This window comes from Ambystoma mexicanum, chromosome 10 (genome assembly GCF_040938575.1).
Source record: "Ambystoma mexicanum isolate Mex_15411 chromosome 10, UKY_AmexF1_1, whole genome shotgun sequence".
In the NCBI taxonomy this organism is placed as follows: Eukaryota; Metazoa; Chordata; class Amphibia; order Caudata; family Ambystomatidae; genus Ambystoma; species Ambystoma mexicanum.
The window spans coordinates 1441411338-1441438394 of NC_090932.1; the positions used below are offsets into that span (position 1 = coordinate 1441411338).

Below are 27057 nucleotides of genomic sequence, written 5' to 3' on the forward strand. Positions count from 1 at the left end.
CTCAGAGAGTCTTGCACTGTCTGAATGTCAGACGCGCTCTGAAATTCTATCTGGACAGGACCAAGGGCTTCCGCAAGTCGGATGCTATTTTTGTCACATTCGGGGGTCCAGACCCGGTTATCAGGTATCCAAGGCTTCTATTGCACAGTGGATGGTTGCGGCCATCGAAGAGGCCTGTGAGGGGCAGCACAGGTCGCTGCCAGCCAACATGCACGCTCATGCGATCAGAGCCAAGGCAAAAGCGATCGCATTCCAGCGGCAGGTTCTGTGGCAAGTCATAAGCAGGGTGGCCACCTGGACCACCCCTTCGGCTTTCTGTAAGCACTATTGTTTGGACGCCGGCTCTAAGTCAGAAACAGCCTTTTGACAGGTTGTTCTAAGGAACTTGTTTGCTTAAGGAGGGTCTCCTCTCCACCCTGGGACTACATTCGGTTGTAATTGCCCATGCAGTATGTAGGAAAGGGGATGGGACGTAAGAGTAATTACTAGTTACTCTCTGTAGTGACTAACATACTCTTAGTCCCTAGTCCCCTTTCCTCCATACGTCCCACCATCCTCCCCCTAATACTGGTGTCATTAGGCAATGTTATATATTGTTGACGCGTCAGCGGGGACTGAGGTAGTGCACTCAGTCTCACAACCCAGGTCCCAGGTGCACTAAGGCCTTTAACCCAATGGATTAGCCAGAAAAGACACAATAACTACTAGCCAACCAAGTGGACAAAAGGCAAACGCTGTGCCACATGACTGGAAGCAGAGCAGAGCGAACCGTCTCCGCGGCCCATCAAGAAGACGCCAGAGAACCGTCATTTGTGTGGTGTCACGTGCCGGAAGAAACCCGGTCACGTGTCGGGGGCGGGGGCAGAGAAAATAAAGGAATCACCGGAACTGGCGTGTGCGAGCCAGTCCGGGTTTATGCACCTTACCAAGCGGTTGTATTTTTCTGCAGCGCCACCAGGCCTTGACAGGCCCACACATTCTGCCGGGCCTCTGCAACCACGGAGGGCCCGACATCACACTGGCAATGAGGAGGCGCAACCCCCACCCGGCCATACATCGAACGCTGACACTCTCACAAGCTCCATCGCCGTGTGCGGACGTTTTGCACAAGAGAGTGAGCCTCGCTTCCAGGCCCCCAACGTTCTGTAAGCCCAGCTGGAGCCTCATCACAATCGCGTACACATAAACGCGGAAACGGGAGTCTCGTTCTGGCACCCCCAACGTTCCATGGGATCTCCCATGAACAAACAAGGAAGCGGTGCTTCGTTCTCATACCCCTAACGTTCCGTGGGGTTTTCCCAGATGCCTAATCTCAGTGCACACGGACGGACGCCTGATTTCAGTGCACACAGAGGAATCCAACGCTCCGGAGGTGCAGAAAACTATGCACATGTCCTGACATCGCCACTCATGGAAATTCCAACGCCCAGAAGGCAGCATACAACAAACTCTTCAAGCAACCTAGAACAGCATCTACAAAACACTGGTGAGTGACGTTCCCAACAAACCACAGGGACCGGGACCTCCGCCTGAACACCATAGTGACTCTTCACCCGGAGGGGAAGATCCACCCCTGCAACCACTCGTGCAACACCTCCAGGAGCACGTGGCTGCACCTGCACCACGGTGGAAGCCTATTCCCTGCGCACGACCCGCGGCCTACCCTCATGACGCCTTTTGACCCTTTAACCAGAGGAGCGGCCCTTTGCTGAGGGAATCTGGCTACAACAATTCGAGATGCATCTCGACGCAAGGGAGATGACCTCAGCGAGAAAGAAACGTGCCTTCCTCCTGCTTAATATCAGAGCAGCGCCACTACGCCTTTTCAAAGCCATCCCAGACAACAGAGATGCATATAACTACGAGGCCGCCAAGAACGCGCCAACTAATAACCTGATCTCAATCCCGACTATGAACAATTCCATTTCTGTATGGCCAGCAGCGAGAGTGTGAGACGGTGGACAACTTCCACGCCCGCCTATGCGAAATGGCAGTCAGCTGCGAATTCCCCAATGAAGAGTTTGCCATACGGCTCCAAATAATAAACGGGATCTCATCAGAGAAACTGAGGAGGGCTATCTTATCAGAGAAGAACATAAGACTATCCCGCATCCTCGAAATGGGGCGTCTTCGTGAACACACAGATGACCAGGTATCTATAATCTAAGCCGCAATCCAGCGACTCCCTCTCGACAACCCCAAGAAAACAGAGGACATTGCAGCCATATCGAGACGCCAAAGCACCTGAGAACCGGGAGAACGAGGAATGAACACCTCCAAGCCCCATATGTCTCAGGGAAGGGAGAACGCATGCAAATGGTGCGGTGGGCCATGGCACAGAGGGGAAACATGCCCCGCATGGGGGTCGACCTGCCGCAAGTGCAACCACCTCAACCACTATGCGGCTGTCTGCCTAAATCCACCAAACAGAAACGACGGAGAACAACCACTGCGGCGGCCACAAGAACACTGGAAGACATTTGCTCCCCGAGAAACCTCTCATCAACCAAGCAGGAAGGGAAGGGTGAGAGCCGTAGATCACACCCATAGATCACCAGACACGAGTGAGAGCGAAGAAAGCGGAGACAGCACATCCCCCCGACATACGGGACAAAGAAAGGCAAAGGAAGGCCAGCAAGAGAATACACTGTGTACACCTCATCTCAGCAGTAGAGTAGACCCAAATGGTCCAAGCAACGGAAAAGACCATCATACACCGTCATCGCTGACGGAAAACCCTTAAGAGTGGTGATCGACACCGGCGCAACCGTCAATGTCATGCCAGTAACAGCATTAGACAAGCTCCACCTAAGACCAAGACTCCAGGACAGGAAAGTCCAACTGTACGCATAGGGCTGCACGAAACCCTTGTCAGAACAAGGGTCATTCAAATCAGATTTTTCACATAACACCTCGTGCCGAGCCCGAATCTACGTTGTCGACGCCGGCTGTGAGACACTCCTAAGCTGCAGGATGGCCGAAAAACTGCAGCTCGTACAATTTGCCTTCAGAATCCAACACACGGAAATCAATGACCTACTAGAAAAACACCAGAAAGTATTCCAGGGCATTGGCTGCCTGAAGGGCCGATCCATCAAACTCCATATTGACCCTACCATCGAACCAAAAGCAGTGTGTCATCGCTGAGTGCCGTTCCACATGAGGGAGGCCGTAGAAAAAGAACTCTACAAACTGGAAAAGGCAGGCATAATGGAGAAGACCTCAGGGCAAACCCCGTGGGTATCCTCCATGGTGGTAGCTCCAAAACCCAAACAACCCAACGCAGTACGTATCTGCATCGATATGAGACTCCCTAATGCGGCCATTGGGAGGGAACGTCGCATCACGCCAACCATAGACGAACTCATCGCCTGACAGGGGCGACAATATTCAGCAAGCTCGACCTCAGGTCCGGATACCACCAATTCAAACTGGCCAGGGAATCGAGGTACATCACCACCTTCTCCTCCCACCTCGGACTGAGAAGATACAAGCGCCTAAATTTCGGAGTATGGTCGGCAGCTGAAGTATTTCAGTACGAGATCCGGAAAGTCCTCAATGGCCTAGAAGGGACAACAAACATCAGTGACGACATCATCGTATATGCAACAAACGAAAAAGAACACCATAAGCGCCTTGCTGCGGTTCTACGCAGGCTGGAAGAAGCTGGACTAACCCTGAATGCCGAGAAGTGCGAATTTGGAAGGGAAGAACTCTGTTTCTTTGGGTACATCTTTAACGCAAGTGGAGTGTCACCAGATCCAGTCAAAGGTAACGATATCCAAAACACCAAGGCCCCACAAACCGCCACAGAAATGAGGAGCTTCATGGGAATGGCAACGTACTGTGCGAGATTCTTCCCAGACCTCGCCGCCATAGCAAGCCCTCTCCGCGAACTAACAAAAAAAGACCAGAAGTGAAGTGGGAGTGGTCGTCCACCCATCAACAGGCATTCTAACGGATTAAAGACACGCTGTCCGCCTCCACAACAAAGGCGTTCTTTGATATTGAGAGACACACTGAACTCCTGGTTGACACCAGCCCAGTTGGTTTAGGGGCCGTGCTCACGCAAACGGACAAAGAAGGTAACGTACACCCCATCGCTTTTGCCAGTCGTGCGCTAACCAAGACAGAACAAAATTACGCGCATATAGAGAAAGAGACCCTCGCAATCCTGTGGGGATGCAGACACTTCAAAATCTATCTACTAGGCAAACGAGCGAAGGTGTTCTCCCACCACAAGCCCCTCATCCCGATATTCAAAGGCTCAGCACCACCGCCCCCCGGCACGCATCGAGAAGTGGATGCTAAAACTCCAACCCTACAACATAGAAGTGGAGTACAGAGCGGGAGCGGATAACCCAGCCGACTACTTGTCCCGCGGCCCGCCACCGACCAGGAAGAACGACACGTTGCGGAAACAGACGAACACTTGTGCCACGTGGTTGCCTGTGCTCGACCGTGGGCCCTGACCTTGCAGGAGATAGACAACGATACCGAGGCAGACGGCATCCTGACCCACACCACTCTTGCCATCCAAACTGGAAACTGAAAGAACTTCCTAACCTCTATGGCCCAGCGCACAACATCCGCCCAAGAGAAACTGCAAACACTATTCGGAATCCGCCACAAACTTATCATAGCCCCCGAAGGGGTGGTACTCAAAGGACACCGAATCATTCTACCCACAAAACTGGAAGAAATCGCACTTAAACTAGCCCACAAGGGCATCAAGGAATCGTAAAAACCACAGCATACTTGAAGTCCAGGATGTGGATGCCCACATGCAACAGCGAGTGATGGATCTTGTTGGAGTCCTGTGCAGAGGGCTGAGCTCCCCGAGGAGCAGCAAACGGTGGGAAGCCGTCAGCATAGATTACTGCACCATCACAGGGAAAGGCTACCTACTCGTCCTAGTAGATGAATTCAGCCGATATCCTGAGGTTGAGCACGTGGCATCCACCAACGCGGAGACCATGACTCTAGATTTAGAGAAAATATTTGCAATACACGGAATCCCATCAAAGATCAAAAGTGACAACGGGCTGCCCTTCACCAGCCAAGAATTACACCAATTCATCTCAACATACGACACAAGCGGATCACCCCAGGATGACCACAAGCCAATAGGGACGCCAAACGATTCATGGGATAGCTCAACAAAGTTATTCGCATCGCAAAGGAGCGAGGCCACTCCTGGCTGAAGGCAGTATATTGCTTCCTGAGGACCCTCCGTCAAACCCCACACTCCTCGACAGGGATCAGCCCAGCTGCACTTATGTTCGGAATACCAGTACAAGCTGAACTTCCCATTCACCTGAAGTGGGTGGCACCCGACCCAGACCTCCCAGCCATAGAGGCAAGAAGGGTCAAATGGAACAAACAAGAGAGTCTCACTCGGCGTGCCTGCCACCGTGAACTGATACCAGGAGACACTGTAGTGGTCAAGAACCGGGCTATGCCCAAGAAGATGTCTCTGAACTTTGAATTCCAGCCCTGTCCCGTCAGTGCAGCAAAACACAGTATGATCACAGCCACCAGGGGAGGTGAGACAGTAACCAGGAACATATATTTTCGGAGAGTACCGATGGAATTGTGGGAAGAAGGCCAGAGGTTCCCAAGAGAAGGACCCAGATCACCAAGTCGGCCAGATGACCATGAGACACCCGGAGCCTACGACATACCCCAAGAGCCAAGGAGACCAAACCCGTATGAGGGTGAAGCCAGGCCAGAAGACCCTCCAGCGGCCAAATCCGAGAGGCATCATCTGAGGGGAAAGGCCGAGACCTTCCTCCCGCCTCCAAGGGTACGTCATAAAAGGAGTCTACCATTGTGCAAGCCTGTCAACGCACGCTCAGAGAGACTACAATAGACTACACCTGTTTTGATATGTTACTGTTGATAATCGAGAAAAAAAATTCCAAGTTTGGGAGGAATGTGGTGTCACGTGCCAGAAGAAACCCGGTCACGTGTCAGGGGCGGGGGCAGAGAAAATAAAGGAATCACCGGAACTGGCGTGTGCGCGCCAGTCCGGGTTTATGCACCTTACCAAGTGGTCGTATTTTTCTGCAGTGCTGCGCAGCGCCACCAGGGCTTGACAGACCCTCACATTCTGCCGGGACTCTGCAACCACGGAGGGCCCGACATCACAATTTGGAGGAGGTGGCCTCGGTGCATTGGAGCAGAAGAGGTAAGTGTGCGAAGCAGGAGCTTGACACATATGTACATGTAGGAGGGATTCGATGGCAGCAACCGTTGCCTAATATTTGTCCGTTTGAGAGTTCAGCCCGCCAGCCCTAATGATCGAATAGGCTCTTAGACGTCCTTATATGTAAACTGGGTCTGGGTCCATGTTAGGGAGAATTCTCATTCTATGACTAATTTCCCTAACCTAGTGAGTCCCTCAGCAGCTTTGCTGGATTTCTGGAGTTTATTTTTTCCACCTGGTAAGAGTGTGAGCTTTTTCCCAACTCTTACCTGTTGTGTATTTCAACTGTTTTTGTGATTGTGGACTCTGGAGTACACCACTTCAGGAGCCCCACTCTTTGTGTGTTACACAGCACCCTCAGTGCAGTGACACATGGTTGTCTCTTAGACTTCTCACCGACTCCATTTTCTGGGGCTGACTACTGTCCCCCAGAAAAGGGTTAAGTTGCCATTAACTTTACATAGTCACTTTTACCACGGATCCAGTACACCCCATCTCATATGGAGTATTGGAGAGGGTTAACTCTTAGCCCTTTTTATCCATGCCTCTTGGAGCATTGTTTCGCTCCCTTAACATTAAGACTCGGCTGGTGGCAGTGGTATCTACCCTAATTTTCCTGCGATTATATTACATAACGTTGTACTGTTTTAGGCTATTTTAGTAGCCTCGAACTATAAACCCGCTCACCCAAATACTTTTTATTTCGGCTCCGGTTGGGTTTAATCGCCATTTCTTTTTTTTAACATTTCTTGGGTCTTTCTTTGCGCGGCAAACCAGGTTTGCCTCCTTTGTTTGCCGACCTTTGCCGGGCTTCTGACCAGAAGCCCTCCTTTGGCGTCTGGGTGTCTAGGTGGGCAGAATGTGAGGGATGAGTGTAGTCACTGCCTGCACAGTGTCTCCTTGGAGACCCAAGTCGCGCTTTGTGTTGCTTGGCTGAGGTGGTTGTCCGGGCTGGACAACCCCCCTGCTGAGTGATTGACAGCCAGGCTGTGTGAATGGGGGATTTTGGCATAAAAAGCAGGACTCTTGGGCTAGAAGGCAGAGTCGCCACTGGAAGTGCCAAGAACCAAAGATAAGCGGAGAAGAAGACGGCTGCTGCGACCCCGAGTCCAGGTGAAGCCCTGCTGCAGTCTTGAGCTATCTACCTTTCGACGACAAGAGAAAATCCAGTCCGGAGTCTTCTTCCCTTGAGCCTGGTGGGATCAACCAGCTCACCCTTTTCTAAAGTCAGAGAATCCTCTCCTGGGTCGAAATCACTGCTGTGCTGTAGTGGTCCAGATAGCCATCAAAAGAGCCCTCTCCTGATTTAAAGGAGCGCACCTTTTATTCACCGTTGTCTTTTTTGCTGCTGCTGGCTTCATCCCTGGGTAGTGCAGATCGCTCCAGACGTCGTCCTTCTTGTCCCCATGACTGAAGCCGCAAGAACCGTGAGTCTGCAGGAACTACCAGGAACAACTGCCGTGGCACCAGCTTTCTCCAACAGAATAAGGTACTGTGCACATTTGGTTGTTCTCTCCGACTGACCATCTGGAATCGGGGTGAACCCTTTTCCTCCACAAAGATTTGTTCCTTCTTCCTTCCCTCTTATAACTTTTCCTTCCATCTGACAATATCTAAGTACTCTTGGCATCTCGAATCTCGAACTGTTCAACATGTGATCCTCTGCAACTGAGCATCTGCTCCATTGACACTGGTGCAGCCCTATTGACTTTAATCTGTATCTTTGAACGAGTCCTCCGATTCCCTTGCCTTGACAAAAGTATTTCTTGTGATTTCATCCCCCTTTCCCTTGTTTGAAATTCTAAAGTACAAAGTGTGTTTTAACTTCGTGAGCATTTCTATTCGCGGGTACGCGTTTGTATCGCAACACCGGTCTGTCAAATCTTAATGTACTTACCTTGAATTTGCTGGAACAAGTGGAATGGGTTGTGTGTAGTATATTTTACATGTGGTTTTGAATTTATATAAGTGAAGTGTTTTGTGAACAGATGGTTTAAAATAAATGTACTTCTATTTTATACCTGAAACCTTGAGTCAGTGTTTGCTTGAGTCACAGTAATTGTGTCCTTTGTGTAATTTCTACTACTGCTCATTTACTCTTGAGATAAGTCTGGCTGCTTCGCTACCGCTACCACTTTAACAGTGTAGTACAGGCTTGTACCAAAGGTGAACTTGTATTACCACTTGTAGTCTTAATTGTGTGTAGTGGTCCCTAAGGGCACTGCACAGGATTCTGCCTAACAGTCCAAATTAATCCAACAGTCGATACAGGTCGTAAGCAGCAATAAACATAGTAAATGATTTGGTAATTTATGGTTACCGTCTGCGGGCCTTCCAGTCACTAACTGGGAGCGTTGAATGATGCGTAATTTAACTTTTGTGGCCCTAATGGAGAACAACTAACTGGCTTCGGGCACTTTGCCAAGTTAGTCTCCCAACCCGCCTCCCCCTTTTTATAGGCCAACTCTGTGTCGAAGCTCGCCTGTAGCATGTTGCCTTAAGTGTTATCAGCACTGTGCCAGAGGACAGGGTGGATAAGCATCAGGGCAGATGCAATTTTATGTGATTTTACCATTTTTATCAATCCGCAAACAACTTTAGGGAAAAATATCGCGTTCTCCTTTTCAGTGCTACCTGCATTTACAATCTATGGTGTCAGAGTGCCCTCTTGAGGTTCTTCCAATAATGCATTTGTGTAGATAAAATGTTTGTAAGTTTGTTTCCTGTCCTTTCCCTCACCCAAAATGCATACCATCAACACCTGACTTACAAATACCTCTCTAAGGGGGAGTGTGGGGGTGGTGGGGACTGCCTGAAGCCCCTTTCCCATAGTCCTACCCTTTTTCCCTTTTTACATTTTTTTTTTAACTAAACTCTACAGAGACATGTTTTTGTAATCAAATTCCCTCATGCAAATCTTCATTTTTACATGTTCGTCGATTTGATGTTTTTTACCCTCGCTTTTTAGAATTTCATTATTACACCTTCTATTATTGACTCTTTATTTTTTCTTGTAGTGAAATCACTGGTTACCGGCAGACGTGCCCTCCTTACTGGACTACATTGGGTGTAAAACGTATAATATGATGTAGTAAAAAGTTCCTCGGGCGCAGGCAAAATGGCTACCTAAGCGCCAAGCTCTGTCACCTGCCCTGGTAATTTGTGGAGTTTGAACAGAGTTGGGGCGTTCAGTGCCCTTAAAACCAGGGTCTCTTAATGTCAGAGGCAGTGTTGCACTGGTGGTATGGGTATGGTGGTATGGGTATCGGAGTAGCTGTCACACCGCAAGCCAGCAAAACGAGGACCGAAGAGTTGAGGCCTGCACAGAGTGCGTTGCGAGCGGCTTGGTGGTAGCGGAGTGGAGCCTCTTGCCTGCAGCCACGCATCCCTGCAAGCGCTGTGTGATCAAGGCTGACTGGTGCTGGCAGACCTGCAGATCTGATGAGGGGCCAGAGATTGGAGGGCCCTTGGAACAGTCCTCTCTGGGTCCCGAGCTGGTTCTCCAATTGACGGCCCCCCTCCCCGGAGTGCAGCAGTGACAGGAGGAAAGCACTGTGCTGGCCGCAGCCCGTCCTGCTGTTGGCGAGGTGCAGTGGACGGGCAGCTCGCCACCGGCGGGTGCACAGACTTACCACACACCAAGATCATCTGTGGAGCCACATCTTTTTGAGCCCAAGATATGTGGCGTCCCCAAAGGCGCTCTGGCTGGACAGGAGCTTGTTTAGCGGAGGCGGTCTCACTATAGCTGCCACTGTTTGGATTGCCGAGAGTGGCTAGCCGGCAAACTCTGCAGGACCCAAGGTGGGTGAAGAAACCTGAAACCGCCAGCACCAGCGTTGAGGGAGACTGTTGGTAGCAGAGGTTTGGACTGTAGCAGTGGGAGTAACATTGAGAAGCCAGCTAGGAAGATGGCCGAGCACATTCACCTGTTGAAGGTGGCGGTAGCGTGCAGGTCCCCCCAAGCAGGAGGACAGTGGGGCTGCTGGAAAGCACGGTGGAGGGTTGTTGAGCAGGGCACAGTGTTGCAGAGGGTAGCAGTGTGGCCTGGACAGTGCAGGAGTCGGTAAGCATGCCTGTGTCCGGGACGCAGTGGCACTCCCTTCTGTGTGCAGGAACAGTGAAGGCGGACGCGGGCGGCTGGCCAGACTTGCAGGATTATAGGTAGTTCATTGTGCGGGCAGGCCATCGCCACCTTAGAGGCCCATTGAGGAGACCGCCCGGTATTGAAAGGCTGGGCTAACAGGAGGCCCGGTTGGACTTTTGCACCCCACCAGCAGAGGGGGAAAGTGGGACCAAGAAGACCAAAGACGGTGGTGCGCCAGCCTGAGCGTTGCCCAACCTGGATTGGGAGGAGCCAAGAGGATGAGCTGGAGAGACACCCTTGTGCAGTTCCATTGCTCGGACGGCAAAGAGATGGCAAAGGCTAAGGGGGGGTGAAGGCCCCCACCCCTGCACTGCAGAGATTGGTGAAATTAAGTTGAATTCAGGCCCTCTTGGAGGAAATACGTAGGAAGCGGAAGGACATAAGGGCCAAAGTGGCGACTTCTCAGCAAAGGTTGTCACTTTGGAGGAAAGGGTGGAGTGGGTGGAGGTTAATCGGACTTCATTGGGGATCCTGGAAGTGCAGACAGAGGTGCTTTTTCTGGAGGTTGAAAAACGGGGGAGGAATTGTGCTGCAAAGTGGATGACATTGAAAACTGGCAAAGGCAAAATAATCTCTGGTTCTTCAGACTGTGGGAGAAAAAAGGGGAGTCTCCTGCTGGCATGGAACAAAAGATTCAGGAGATCATAGGTATGGGCCTGGGCTCCAAGGAAGGTGAGCTGGTAACCCTGGACAGAATGCATCGAGCTGGTGGTAGGAGCAGAGGGCCACGCTCGGTCCTTGCTCTGCTGCACTCTTATGGCGACAAACTGAAAATCCTTGAGAAGGCACAATGCATGGGTGACGTTGAGTATGGAGACTCCAGGCTAGCTAGCTTTTTGGACTTGCAGGCCCACACACTGTTGAGATGTAAGAAATGCAGCCCCCTCACCACGTGGCTCCAGGAGAAGGGGTGAAATAATGGTGGGGATATCCCTTTGCGCTAGTGTTTGATTGGGAGGGTGAGAGACACCAACTGGTAAAGGAGGAAGACATTAGGCGCCCCATGGAGGACTTGATTGGGCCTCAATGTGAAAACCCCAGGAGGAGGGCAAGAGTGGGCCTGGATCTCCTAAAGAGCTCAGTGTCGGAAGGCCAACCTGGGAAGATACAAAGTCCACAAGGCCAGGAAATTCCAGGGACTCAACACCCCCTCATCCCAGAAAGACGACACATAAGGGGGTGTTCAATGTGCTACAATGACCCTTATGTTTCTTGGTTTGCCTCGGGACTCTGCTCCTGGGGTCTTCCTCAACCCCGGGTGGGGGATGGGGGACAAGGGGGTGTGAACTCTGTGGAGTTAAAAGGTGATTTTCTAATGTTTTGTTCTGGGAGAGGGCAGGGAAGAGAGGCAGGCTGAGTGGGGAGTTGGTGTGATGCTGATGTTGGCCTTGATTTAGTTCTGTTTTGGAGTGAGTAATGGTGGTGTTACGGGAGCTTGTGGTTGCCTGATGGAGATTGGTGGGGAACCTAGTGCAGCCAGGGTAGGGGTTGTATCCCTGATGGTTTGTCTGGTGTGACAAGGATTTTTGGGACATGCAGTGGAACGCCTCAAATAGGGGAAGGCGGGGAATGAGGGGAGGAGTTTTGTTTTAGGGATGGGGAGAGGAGGGGCAGGGGGTGGATTTCATGCAGCGACTCACACAGAAGGAAAGGGCGGCTACTCTATGGGAGGCTGGAGGGGTGTGCGGCGACCGGTAAAGAAGGGCTATGGCTGAGGTGATGGTTGCCACTCTAAATGTAAAGGACTTAACTCCCAGAACATGAGGTCGTTAATTAGCAAGGTGTTCCGTAAGCAGCGTCTGGTGGTTCTCTTTTTGCAGGAGACCCATTATAAGCAGGGGGTGGAATCCGCAATAAAAGGATAAGTTCATTGGAAGTGTCCGGGTTTCGCATAAAGATCGCACGGAGGAAAGAAGAGTGGGTATTTTGCTGGGAGGTTCAGCTCATGAGAGGGTTTGAGGGACAGTTCCTGGGGATTAAGGGACTACATAAAGTAGTTAGCATCACATTGGCTGAATTGTACGCACCCAACATAGGACAGGTGCGATTCATACGACAGATTTTTGCTGTATTGAAAAACTGGGCAGAAGGGGTCATGCTTCTGGAGGGCGACTTTAATATTATAGCCGACCTGATGTTGGGTGAAATTGGTGGTCGGCAAAGGGGGGAGGTCCGAGGAAAGTGAGCAAGGACAATGCTGACTTTGGTTACCTCCTAAAGGATCGCTTCTGGGCTGATGTTTGGCAGGGTGACTTTCCAGGACCGGAAGGCTATGCCTTTTTCCCCCCCTCTGCACCAGATATATACCTGGATAGACCTCCTGCTGGTCCCGCAGGAGCAGAGGAGCAGGCAGATGTAGGTGCACCTAAAGTAGAGGTGATAACGTGGTCGGACCACGAGATGGTGGTGGTGGCGAGACCTCATAGGTGGAAGCCAAGGTGGGAGTGTAATGATACGTTGGTGAGAGACCGGGTGTTTCAGGATTTCCTGGGGAAAGAGATAGGGGCGTACTTTGAAGTTAATGACAGTGGGCAAGTGCCCATAGCTACGGTGTGGGAGGCAGCCAAGACCTCAGTTACGGGGTCTGCTCATCGCTGAAGGGGCAAGGAAAAAGAGAGGGAGGGGGCTGGTAGAAGGTAGGTTTTGGGAGGAATTGAAAGCTTTGAGATGCCAGCTCGTACATTCCCATAGGGAGAATCTCCTTGGCAAGATGAGGGACAAGAGGCAGGAGCTCCACTCAATATCAACAGGTGAGGTGGTTAAGAGGGTGAGATTCACGCATGCAGAAATTCGACAAAAAGGGCGATGTGGTGGGCACGTTTCTGGTGAACAGAGTGCAGGGATGTCGGGGGGGGGAAAGGAGAGTGGATCAGATATGCGGAGCAGACAGGGTCATGATGGGTAGAGGGCGGACACATCCCGGCCCAATCAGTGACTTGTTATCGGCAGCTGTATGCCCAGCTGGTAGAAGCAGTGCGTGAGAAGGTGCATGGCTATCGACGATCTGCAAATCCCCAAACTCATGGCAGCAGAAGGTAAGGCCCTGGAGGCAGAGGTAATGAGGGAAGAGGTGTTGCTGGTGAGCCAAAATATAAAGGCGGACAAGGCTCCTCGGGGGGGATGGGTTTACTGCAGACTTTTAGAAGCAGTACCAGTCCCTGCTGGTGGCACCCTTGGCCAAGCTCTTTAAACCCTTTGCGGGAAAGGCACAAAACCACTTACGTTTCTGCAGGCCTTAATAGCAGTTATCCCAAAACTGGCAAGGATCACACTAGCTGTGCTTCGTATAGACCCATCTCCCTGCTAAATGTGGATGCAAAACCTTTTTGCTAGAGTACTTGCTTCCCGACTGGAGCCTCACTTACCACAGTCGATTATTTTGGACCAGACAGCTTTGTTATGCACAGGCAGGGCTCTGACAACATATGCAAAACGTTAAACATTCTCAATGCGCTGGCAGTGATGAGAGGGTTCCCTACTCCTTGCCCTAGATGCTGAGAAGGCCTTTGATCGGGTGAGCTGGGCCTACATGGGGGAAGTTGTCTCGGCCGTAGGGATAGGTGGATTGAGGCTCTATATTCCAAAATCGACAGCTAGGGTGGTGGTGAACGGGAGTGACTCTCTGAACCTTTCAGCTGCAAAGGGGTATGAGACAGAGAGGTCCGCTCTTCCCGTTGCTTTATGCATTGGTCATGGAGCCATGGGCAGTAATGGTGAGAAAGGACGAGGGAATCTCGGGGGACCCGATAGGAGGGCAGGAACATAAACGTAATCTCTTTGCAGATGATGCCTTGCTCTACAGCACCAGTCCCACTCCCTTGGTGCTACGTCTGTTGGAGAGTCTAGCATGGTGTGGGGAGTTATCCGGCTTTAAAGTCAGTTTGGAGAAATAGGTGGCCTTTGCGGCCTGCGGACTATCGGTGGTCGATAGGGAATACATTGCGGGGCTGCCATTTCCGGTGCAAGAGGATTGCTTTCGGTATCTGGTGGTGCAGATTGTGCGCCATTACGGGAATCTCTTTGCAAAGAATTACCTGCCACTATGGTCTGCAGTGCAAAAGGACTTGGACAGGTGGGCGAGGGTAAATCTTTTGTGGATGGCACACCTGAACTGGGTTAAAATGCTGGTGCTTCCCACATTTTTTTTATTTATTCAAAATGCTCCTGGTGGTGATTCTGTGGTCTTTTTTATATGAAGTTTCTGTGGACGGGGGCGAAGCACAGGGTTGCATACAGGGCATTGACTCTACTGAGGGAAGAAAAGGGGAGTAGGGTTCCCTGATCTCCCAACCTATTACAGGGCAGCCCAGCTCCACGTGTTGGTTGACCACCTAGACCCTCAGTCCGAAAAGCAATGGCTGCAGATAGATAACACGATTCTGGCTCAAGGGTTTTCTGGGGGAGTGGTTATGGGTACCCCGGTCCCGAATCCCTAGGATAGTGGTCCAGCACACAGTTTTGGATGTTATGTGGGGGAGATACTTGATGGCTCTCCACATGGCTATTTCCCTTGAGTTGCATCTGGGCCCCGCCACTGCGGGATAGGGTTGAGGAGCCCATGGCGTTTCAGCTTTGGTAAGAGGCAGGGCTGAGCAGGGCTGGACAAATGTGGGAGGATGGGACCTTTGTCTCGTAAGGTAAACTTGAGGAATGACTGGGTATTGGAAAGCTGTCCGTATTTGCTACCTTCATCTGAAGGAGGTGCTGGCGGATCGTTAATGGAGTGATAACTTACAGGGTGGGCTGATGGACTTTGAACAGCTCTTGATTACGATGGCAGATTTCTGGGGGCTTATTGCTCAGTTATATAGGGCGATACTGTAGACGGAACCAAGGGACCCATTGCCTGCCAGGAACAGATGGGCACAAGATCTGGGGAGTGGCATTGATGATGCCTTGTGGACGCGGATGTGTAGAAAAGTCTTGTGCTCGACGGTCTCCCTACATTATAGGCACCAGGTCTTAAAATGTACTCACAGGTGGCACTACCCACCGGCCATCTTGGTCAAGATGTACAAGGGGTATGACTTGCGCTGTTCGAAGTGTTACTGGACGAGGGGTGACTATGCTCCTATGTGGTGGGGATGCCCTATTGTGCAATATTACTGGAGAGAAGTCATATCTTGAATTAAGAGCGTGGATGGGGTCCCCCACCAACATTTTGGTACACCAGTACGCAGATGATACTTAATTGTACCTGAAAGTCAAGGGCACCCAAGATATAAGATATAACTTGCGTTCACTCATGCCTTAAAACCATTCAAAGATGGATGAGCAGTGCCTATTTAAATCTGAACCCCACCAAGACTGAATTCAAACTCTTGGGCCACTCCTCTAAGCAGAAACCTAATCCAAGTTGGCTGGACAAAATGTGCTTGGATGCGTTCAACCATCAACTCATCCACTCAGAAATATCCCTACACTTCTTTGTGAATAACATTCTATCCTTCCAACAACATTTCGAAAAAAAATGCTCAATCTTTTGTGCCTGATCACTCTACTCTGCAAGATCAAGCCCTTCCTCTTTCCTCATGACGTCTTAAAGCTGGTGCAGGCCCTAATGATCTTGCATATCGACTGGACAAATGCCCTTCTTGTAGGTCTCCTGGCTGCACACCTGGCCCCTTCAAAGTGGTCCACCATGCTGTGGCTTACCTCATCACCGGCACTTGGAAATCTGATCAGCCCCATTTTAAGCACAGGCTCTCCATCTCGACTAGGATCTGTGAGGGGTCAGAAATGAGAGACTGACACAAAGTTGTAGGGTTATTGGCATTCTCCATGTTAATTAAAGCAAAAAGGGTGGGATAAAGGCCTATCTTTCCCTATCCTAATGAAAATGTCCCAACCTACAGAACTGAAGCTAAACCAAGCTGAACTTGTGTCCAACCTATATCTGACCCTCGTACTAACATGTACAAAATGTGTGTACAGTAAATGTCTCTGGTTCCAACTTAACAAGTGTGAAAGTTCAAATAAGTGATTCCAACAAAGCAATCCTTATGTTCAGGAGTTGGCTCCCTTCCCTTCAATAAATTCATGATGCCTATTGGATGTATGTTGTTCCAATAATGTTCTGTCCAAATGAGAATATGTCTCTGCCCAAAAAAGAAAATGTCTTCCTTCGATTAGCAAATCAGGAATATCTCATCTATAGAATGCTGTTGTCAGAATAGCAGAACACATATCCTTTCCACAGAACACTTTTCTTAAGATGGCAAAACTATATATCTCCTTCATAGAACCCCTTTCTCAAAATGAGAAAACCCAATGTCTCTTTCATGGAACACTTTTCTCAACTCAATCCTGATTTACTGTCCTGCCAGGAATATCTCTTTAACTGCAAAAAGAAAACTTCTCGATATCCTGGTTCTCTCTCATGTCAGGGATATCTCTTTAACTGCAAAAGAAAATCTCATGATATCTTGGTTTACCCCCTGCCGGGAATATCTTCTTCTTGATTCACACAGATTTCACCAACACAGCTTGTTGACTTGAGTGGTTACTTGCACCAATTTCCCCCATGTTGATATCTAATATATGAGGGGTTGCTTAAGCTCTGTCTGTCAACCTTTCTTTCAATCGCTTGTGGCTCTTGTCAATGCTTGTTCCCCTAACTGACATTTCATGTCAGGAGAATTGTACCATGTTTGCCTTTTTAATTTGCTTCAGTCGATATTCAAAAATGTCCTTCAAACCTTTCACTGTTTCTGCATGTCCCGGGGCACCTCTCACTCTGAGGCTGACTCACAACTAAAGTATGCTGTCGCTGCTAGTCTGTCATGAGGCCGGCTTCCCCAGTGAGCAGAGGCTCCTCTGGTTCCCATGTCAGCGTTTGCTTCCTTCTCCGTTGAAACCTGCGCTGCTTAGCAGGGCCGCGTCTCCCCTGCTGCGCTTCGTTCATATTTTCTGTCCAGCGTTTCTCCCCTTCTGTTCAGAATGCTGCCATCCTGCTGCAGGAAAATGTTCACTGCGCTCTCTGCTGCTCCTTTCCCGTGGACTGCCTCTGCTCTCGGTCTCACTTCCAGTGCAGCGTACTCTGCAACCATTCTCCTTTTCTCCTTGCTTCCTCCTCGATCTTCCAGCTGTTGGCAACCTTCAGTTTTAAATATCCCGGGCAGCAGATTTAGCCTAGGACAACTAGACTGCACTTCACGCTCAAAGTTAAATTTCCTACACATTGACTTTATGTTCTTCTTCTTGGTCTCAGTACCCTAGCGGTTATGGGAATTGGAGTCAATATATTTTCTAGGCTTCTCAGGCCAATATGGTTGTAGATACTTTTTGGAATAGTTATTGCCAGGGTCGGAAGAGGTTATGTCAACATTTTGTGGATTATGGATTATAACACTTCGCTCCACTTTACAATAAGCCATCAGTGTTTGAACTATTTGGGTTTCAGGTAGACTGGAAGAATCATGTTTCTTTATTACTGGAGTCACTCTAAAATATATTTCTCCTTCTATATGGTCCTCCCTCATGATACCACCTCTAGGATCAGGTAGTGTTTGACTTTCCCTGGTCATATGGGAGGGGACCACTAACGGGGATTTCAGGGGTGATTCCACAAGATTCACCACAGATCTGGTACAAAACTGCATACCTCACTTACAAGACAACCAACGCAGACCTGACGGCCAAACTAAAACCAAGTGAAACACCATCATCTCACAGTAAGACTTTTACTATACTGTAAACTAGACTTCCCAGCAAGGAAAATGCTATGCTCCGGTCCTCTGGAATGCCCTCCCGGTTGCAATCTGGACTGCTCAACATATCCTTCAGTTTAGGAAAGAACTGAAGACCTGGCTCTTCCAAAAACTTGATGTATTTTGGGCACTCCCCCATCCTTTTACTGTACTTTGATGATTATAATTAATGTTTGCTTGATGATTGGTTAAATTCATTCAGTGCTCTGTTGCTCGTGAGTGAGCCCTCAGGCCTTAACAATGGGCCCTGGTGCCGTTACTACCTGATCAGGTGGGCCGGATCGGGTGGTGTTGCTTATTAGCTCCATGTGTTTTAATCCAAAAGTCTGGGGTGCTGATGGCAATCTATTTTGTTTTAATAAAATGGGACGTGCTCCCTGCGTCCTGTTCATTCAAAGCAAATACTTACCTAAGATGGCACCACAAAACCGGAAGGCGGGGCTCCATTCAGAGCCCCTGTTCCAGTTCCATGGTTGTCCAAGAAGTGGGAGTGCAACAGCACCAGAGAAAGCAGGTAGGTGGGGAGGGGAGAGAAGGGGGGGAAGGAGCAGAGATTGAAGGGCAGGTATAGAGAAGGTCGGGTGGGCTCTTTGAGCTCTGAGCTTGCTCGGAACATGGCCATGATCCAAGTAAGTGCATTGGCTTCTGCGTCCACCCAGGGTTATAATATAATAATTATGAATTAAAATGGAGTGAGATGCCCAATATCTCGTCAATCACGACATTTTATCTTAAGGTTTTGACCATGAATGTAAAAATAGTAACAATTAAACAAAACCAGTTAACCCGGACATATTAGGCACCAGTAAGTATGTTCAAAGCGGGACTGAGAGAACTGCGCTTTTGGAATTTCCACCTTTTGTAAAATCTTGTAAAGTCTCATTAAAACATGTTATTATGGCCTGAAGATTTGGTAAAACAATACGCTCTAGAGAACAATTGTGACCATGGGTTTGCTGTTTAGAAATGTACTGTTGAAGTATATCAGAAACTATATGTTATAGTTGCTTAAACATTCTAGGTATCCACTGATTATTCCTCTATCCCCCTCCTCTCTTTGTGTGTCTGTACTTTTGACAATTAATTTGTACTGTTATCTATGCTAGCATTCTTCTTCCAATAAATCTGTTAAAATAAAAAAAAAGTTAATAGATGGATATGTGATGAACACAGAACATGGGCAAGCAAAACAGTGGGTAGGGAAGACTACTATGGAAGGGCAACTTTTTTAAGTTAAGGAAGGTATTGGAGTCTTGAAAACAAAATTTGTATTTGTTGGCGAAGAGTCATCACTAACCTTTTATCAACCATTGCCACAGTAGGAACTTTATTGGCAGAGAAGTATGGTAATCTCTTTAGGTTATGTAAGTCACAACCATTCAGATACCTAATTTTTTTATTGCAGGTAAATGAACTGGTGCAAGTTGAGACATACCTGAGAAGTGAAGGCGTATTGGTAAGATATTGGTATCCCATTGACATGTTAGAACGACCACCTGTGGGATATAGGAGAACTGCAACAAATGGACTGGTCACGCTGGATAGTACAAATATCCAGATTCACAGGTGAATATTACATGACGACATCTACTTGCAGTGCCTGGATAAAAGTAGCTATATTAAACTCTATGCCCGTTTTGTTCTTGTTTATGTTCTTTATAGGATAGCAGTTTTAACTTAGACTTGCTGATTGACTGATGAACCGGAAAATTGAGGACTGTATTTTACCAAGGTGTTCCTGTGACTAGTGCAGTGTATTGGGATAGCTGTGTCTTATCTGTAAATGCATGTGTCCCTTTAATTGTGTCAAAAGCTGCTTATTGGTGAATTAAACACTGAGTGTCCTTGCTCGCTTTTTAAAATTCCTAGCAACTTACATGCCTCTCTTTGAAAATCAAAATGGTTATGATATTCCAGTAAGCTGCGGGAGATCCACAAGTCACTATCCCTCTCCCTGGTCATTGTCAAGCTCTTCATGGAACCTCTGGAGGACCTCTTTGCCAACACTGACATCAAGCTAGACCAATACTCTGGCTTTACCAACAGCGATCAACTCAAGCACTCTTTGTCCTCTTTCTAAGCCTGGATGTCAAGCGCCTAATTGAAGCTCACCTTGAAAAAGACCAAATTAATTTGCCTCGGAAATCCCACCAAGCATGCCTAAGTCCAGAAGTGGCTAACTAACATGAAGGTTGAAGTGCAAAATCCCTCATCTTTATTGTTAATTGTCCTCTTCCATTCAAAACATAAATCGGCAAGAAGTCCACAACAACATGGTGCTAGCTTGCACTCCTCTCCAAATGTAAGCTGTTCATCCCACACCTGCATGGTGGCAATGCTGTACTTGCAGGAGTACCACCTTGACACCTCTGAAAGCCAAAGAGCTACACCAAGCCTCATCACAGGGCCAACACAATTCAACCACACACCCCTACATTTAAGGCGCTGTACTGGCTACCCCCTTATGCATGTAACATGTTAAAGACCACCTGCTTCACCTATAAATCTGTCACAACCAAAACACCACTCCACGTGATGGCGAAACTCACCATCTAAGGTAGCCACAACATTGCCAGGCTGCAAACAAGCTCTGTTGAGGGTAAGAAATGGTAACATACCTTTTCCCATATGCAACCGGTCTCTGGAGCAAGCTACCGATGCAGATAACTCCTCCATGGCACACTTCAGAAAGACCCTACTGTTCAACAAGCATCTGTCATATGTTCTGCGCAACATACGTCCGGGTGCCTACCTGTTCTGTCAGGCCGTTCTTGGTTACTCTACCCACGCTGGCGCCTCCCCCATAGGTGTCCTGGAAATTGGGGTGCAGCTGCAGTACAACAGCGAGTATGGAAACCGAGCACTCGCAGTGGAGGCTTGCAAATTCTAGGTGCTGCCATGTTGGTTTCTCTGTGTAGGGGTCATCAAGACCATTAAGACACTCTGCTGCATTTGCACTCTTCTGGGACCAATTGATGTCACCCCATGTTCCCTGCTTGTCTCAGTCTGCATTCCCCTTTGCATTTCCTCACCTTCCAGTTTCTACCCTTGTGATACACTGCTCCCTCAGCATTCTGTTCCCATTTTGTGGCTATGCTCTGTTCCCAGCTCCTGAACCCAATGTTGTTGTTGTTCTCCTGCCTGTGAAACCCTGTGTATCTTGCAAGACGCCCTCTGTAGCAGTCTGGCTGCTGAACTTTCCAGCATTCTTCCTGCCTCCCTTGCTCTCCAGCATTCTGCCTGCTTCCCTTGCTCTCCAGCATTCTGCCTTCCTCCCTTTCTCTCCAGTATTCTGCCTGCGTCCCTTGCTCTCCAGCATTCTGCCTGCGTCCCTTGCTCTCCAGCATTCTGCCTGCGTCCCTTGCTCTCCAGCATTCTGCCTGCGTCCCTTGCTCTCCAGCATTCTGCCTGCCTCCCTTGCTCTCCAGCATTCTGCCTGCCTCCCGTGCTCTCCAGCATTGTGCCTGCCTCCCGTGCTCTCCAGCATTGTGCCTGCCTCCCGTGCTCTCCAGCATTGTGCCTGCCTGCCTCCCGTGCTCTCCAGCATTGTGCCTGCCTGCCTCCCGTGCTCTCCAGCATTGTGCCTGCCTGCCTCCCGTGCTCTCCAGCATTGTGCCTGCCTGCCTCCCGTGCTCTCCAGCATTGTGCCTGCCTGCCTCCCGTGCTCTCCAGCATTCTGCCTGCCTGCCTCCCGTGCTCTCCAGCATTCTGCCTGCCTGCCTCCCGTGCTCTCCAGCATTCTGCCTGCCTGCCTGCCTGCCTCCCGTGCTCTCCAGCATTCTGCCTGCCTCCCGTGCTCTCCAGCATTCTGCCTGCCTGCCTCCCTTGCTCTCCAGCATTCTGCCTGCCTGCCTCCCTTGCTCTCCAGCATTCTGCCTGCCTGCCTCCCTTGCTCTCCAGCATTCTGCCTGCCTGCCTCCCTTGCTCTCTGGCATTCTGCCTGCCTCCCGTGCTCTCCAGCATTCTGCCTGCCTCCCGTGCTCTCCAGCATTCTGCCTGCCGCCCGTGCTCTCCAGCATTCTGCCTGCCTCCCGTGCTCTCCAGCATTCTTCCTGACTCACTGCTCTCCAGCATTCTGCCTACCCACCCCCCTCAGCCACACTCCAGAAATGTACCACCAACTACATATTCCCTCAGGCATTCCTAACCAATTTTCTGTTGCTTAATCTGCAGTTGAAAATGTTGTTTGTGTACATGTTTGGAAAAGGAAAGGCAGAGGGAGTAATGGCTTAGAGTTGAAATCAATTTGAGGACACCATACGCTTCCTGCTTACTAAAGTTGCTTAAAATATTACTTGTCACAATCTGATTGGTTTGTGGGTCAGGACATCACCTCTTTGGCCTCTACCTCGTCCCCTTGACCTCCCGGTTCCTCTGTTAATAGCCTCCCAACCACATTCTCAAACTATGCCCATTATAGTACCTGCTTCTGCTGTTGGTGCTATAAATTCTGCAACTGAAGTGTCGTTACTTTTTGTATTTTTATTTATTTGAAGAACAGCAATGTCAATTGCGATAAGAAATGACTTAAAATACAATAACACATTTACCGATGGCAGAAGCATTCCCATGAAGGGTGCTTGTACAATAGCATAAAGATTAGAACAAGTAGTGAGCCAGTTTGAAGGTGTAACACTTTAGAAACTATACCAGAGACAAAACAAACAGAAACAAAACATATGTAAGAAAACAGGCGATTTATAAATGTAACATTAACCTAGTGCTTGAAACTAGAGAGGAGTACTAATGATATAAAATGACATTGTAACGCGTCAAAGGAGTAGTCAAGTAGGGAAAATGGGTGAGAGGGCAGGGGGAGCTCCCTCTTTAGCAAGTAAGTGAAGTTTAAGCCACAATTTGAAGAGATCCACAGTTGGCATGGATTTGATTGTTATGGCCAATGGAGTGGTGCAAGTGGGGAGAAAAAGCAGAAGCAAAAGGAAGCATAGTGAGAGTATGGGACAGTGAGGTTAAGTGCATAGGAAGATTGAGGGAACAAGATGATGAGCAAACTCATATATAATCAGACAGGTACTAAGGAGCAAGACCATTGATAGCTTTATAGACTGGGAGAAGGAACTTGAAAAGGGAGCAGTTGTGCATGCAGAGCCAACAAGCATGTTATTAGGTAGAAGTGGGGGTGGAACTGGGTAGGTTGTACAAAGCGTGGGTAGCAAAGTTGACACATCTTGTTTGGCACATTTCTTTTTGGGTGATTCGGACTCCGGAAGGGCAGCACTGCAGGTACTCCATCCCACTTTTAAACGCTGCATTCACCCCCCCCCCCCCCCATTCCCCTATCACTGAGGTTCTGCTACTATAGTAATGGGGGAGTGTCTGTTCTCCAGAATCCCCTGCACTGATGGGGGATGAAATAATCAAAACACCTGGAACTGTCTTCCTGAAAAGAGCATGAGGCTCGAAACCACTTGAAGGAGAACACCACCTGAGTTGGCAGGTATACTGAGAAGTCGAGTGCGCCCTTCATCTTGTGTGCTAAACATCTTCTTTCCTCTCTTTACTTTCTGTTGGGGATCGCTTATGGCCTCAAGGTGTTTGCCTCTTGCAGCTTGGCATTGAGGGTGGTAAATGCATCATGGCCATATTTTCATTTGGCCCCTGGACAGTGGTCTCTGAGGCAGTTGAAAACGTCTTGGTAGGTGAAATGAGGAAGGGCTTCAATGCCCTACTGCAGGATGGCAGAGAGGCAGCACACCAAATCCTACAGTCATGCCTTTTATTATTATTAGGACATTTATTGAGCGTGTGTTGAGATGGATTTCCAAAATCTTCCCTGGTAAGAGGATTTTGAGAGGCCACCCTATTTATGGTAAACAGGGAAGACACTGAGAGGTTAGCCAAACCCCAATCCTATTAAGGTAGCTGAGCAGTCAAGCCTTAGTCTCAGGAAAAGTGGAAGGTGAATGAACTAGGGTTACAAGTTAGACAGTAAGTATATACAAATAGTTATTTATTAGGCCTTTCGTTCCACGCTAAGCATTTAAAATCATAGGTCTCATCACACAAAGCCTTATAAAACATGTATGCACATTCAACATTAGGAGAATAAAATTACATGTGAACCAATTGCCAGTGCAATACAGGTGAGTAGTCAGATGCAAGGAAAAATAGGCAGAACTCTAGAACACTTTCCCTCAATCTCAATAAGTCCAACCCTAAAATGGTCTAAGGTCACAAGTTCCAAAGTATAACTTCTTCAGGTAAGTTTATATAGAAAAGAATGCAGTGCGCTGTGGTGGTATTTATAGGAAGTGCTCAAAGTTAGATAAAAGTTCAGTAAAGTTCATGCGAGTACTCAACTCAATCCAACACACTGGGATAGTCATAGAGAAGGATACTTAACCCGGGTTCCACCACCAAAGATCAGGTCAAAGTGAGTTAGGATCAGGACTTTATGCCCAATGCAACCCTATGGAGGATATGGGTAGACAGAAACAGGTATGTTAACGTACCCTCTGGCTCAGATTCTTCCAGCGACCACTGTAGGTGTTCTAGAATCCATTAGGGGCACATATTTCTGTGCTTGGTCCAGTCGAGGAAGATCGAACGGTTGTGGGTGCATAGGTCACTTTTGGTGCCCGGGATTCTGTAGGTTGCGATGCACTGGAATCAGTTCCCAACAGCTTCCAGTAGAAGACCACATAACAATGAAAGATGAAGACTTCCATGGTACAGACCCCTCAGTATGCCTCATGGGATTGTAGGAGTGTTCCAACGAGAGTCACCACAGTTAGACGGTGCAGGCGATCCTACAATTGTGAACACAGGAGCAGCCCAGCGCAGCTTTCCTTGGAGTGAGACAGCTAAATATGCAGGAACAAGTGACCTGTGGCATAAGATGAAGACCTGCAAAGTTCCAAGGCTCTGCTCGAAATGGTGACTACTGCAGCGAGGTATCCCAGGAGAGAGCTGGTCAATCTAACGGTTGGTCCAGAGACACTTCTGAAAGTTCAGAAGGCACAGATCCTTGAGCAGCGGTTGAGATTGCAGAGGAGCAGGGCCTAACAGGGCAAGTCACCAGAGTCTATTCTGGTCAGCTGCTTGTGTCAGTGGGCTGCTCTTCTTCGTAGAAGTCTTGGCTTCAACAGTGATTGAATGGTTCCATGTGTTAATTCCGCTGCAAAAATATTGCGATGCAAAGATATCGCCATATTTTTGCAGCGAAATTCACACATGGACCCTGCGGGGGACAACCCCGCAAACCCCGCTCCCAAATAATATCCCCCCCCAAAAATATCACCTATGGTGAACCTAACGGCCATATCTACGGTGATATTTTTGTTGGGGATACTATGTAGTGATACAGATCTAATGGACGGTTGCAGGCACCAGAGGCTGTGGACTGGGACTAGACCCTATTTGTCCCTTCCTCTTGCGCGCGCACACACACACACGCACACGCGCACGCACACACACTCGCGCACACACACACACTCGCGCACACACACACACTCGCACACACACTCGCACACACACACACACACACACACACACTCGCACACACACACACACACACACACACTCACACACACACACACACACTCACACACACACTCACACTCACACACACTCGCGCACACTCACACGTACACTCGCGCACACACACACACACACACGTACACTCGCGCGCACACACACACATTCTCACACACACACACCCTGCCCCTTAGTCTGTGGTGAATCCTGCAGAGTCCTAAAGTCTCCACCCATGTACCCAGGGCAAGGCAGCCATGACTTAATCCTGACCCCGGGGGTTGTATTCTGAGGGTGGATCACATGGGAGGAGATGGCTGTCAGGGGAGAGTGGTGACTCCAGCAGGAGAAAAGCAGTATTCTTCTCTTTCTTGCGAGGAAGATCCCTTAAATCCAGAGTTTTTTGATGGCTTGTGTCATTATTCAGAACATTTTAGATATAAAAATCTGAAAACTACTTTGTTTCAACAAAACCCTATTCATTCTTCATCTGTGCATAAGTCCAAAACATTTCCAAAAACTAAGGTTCATGGTGATTGTCGTCTGCATAAAACTGTTCAAAAATGTAAATTGAAATCATTTGAAACTTTCTTGGACTCCCAAGTCCCAGAAAGTCTGGAGGGAATGTGACATCAAGTGTAATATGAAGTCTAGTTCTCAGGAACCAAGTCAGTTGCATAGGAAATTTAAACCTGGAGATCAGCTGCAGCTGACGGAGCAGAGAAGGAGAGATGAGAAAGATTGCAGAGTGCACAGAGCGGGAAGTGAGTCCGGAGGCAGAGGCCAACTCGCGGAGAAGAATCGCGGGGGGACCAGAGAACCTCTGCCGGTAGTAGGCTGGCGGCATTCGAGACCGGAGAAGAGGAACTGGACAGTGAGCAGTGGGGCCAGTGGGAGACGCGGTCCTGCAGAGCTGCACTGTTTCTGTCGGCAAAGGACTGAGGAGCCGATGCAGGAACCAATGTCTGTCTTCTGGTTCTTTCCTTCGTGGTGCCCCTGGCAGAATTCATCTGCACATGCCCTTCCTTCTGGTAGATCTTAGGTCTCCAGAGATGCACAGCTTCTCAGTGAGATAGCTTGGCGACTTGAGTGTGGTGGCCTTGTAGATGATGCAGTAAGATTCAAGGGTGATAAGTGCTTGCAGTCAGAGCCAGTACAGTTCTGTGAGTATTGGGCTGATGCGTTCAAATGTACGGTGTCCTTTGAATCGTGTTACAGCATGTAGGACACATCGCAGGGGTGACAGGGTGGACACAGCAAGGCCTTCCAGAAAGACATTGCCAACATCCAAGTGTGAGAGGACCAAGGCTTAGATAGCAGATCTGATGTTTGCTGGGATGAAGAACCTGACTTTCTGCAGGATATCAGGACCTTCAGAGGTTAGCTTTCCTGCTTCCGATGGCCTGATAGATTCAAAATCCATAAACAACAAAAAAGGTGCTGATTCTTCACCCTCTTGGTCCCCCCCCCGTTCCGGGCCTCAGACCCATCTCGAATATCCA

General features: G+C 49.0%; 1 protein-coding gene across 8 annotated transcripts in view; it reads left to right on the forward strand.

The window, feature by feature from the left end:
- The window catches only part of HECTD4 (HECT domain E3 ubiquitin protein ligase 4), a 4298785-nt gene that overhangs the window by 3024106 nt on the left and 1247622 nt on the right, over positions 1-27057 (forward strand). For all 8 annotated transcript variants that reach the window (XM_069619495.1, XM_069619492.1, XM_069619493.1 and 5 more), the window contains exon 55: positions 19467-19627. In XM_069619495.1, coding sequence (XP_069475596.1) covers positions 19467-19627 — 161 coding nt within the window. The remainder of the gene's footprint in view (positions 1-19466; positions 19628-27057) is intronic.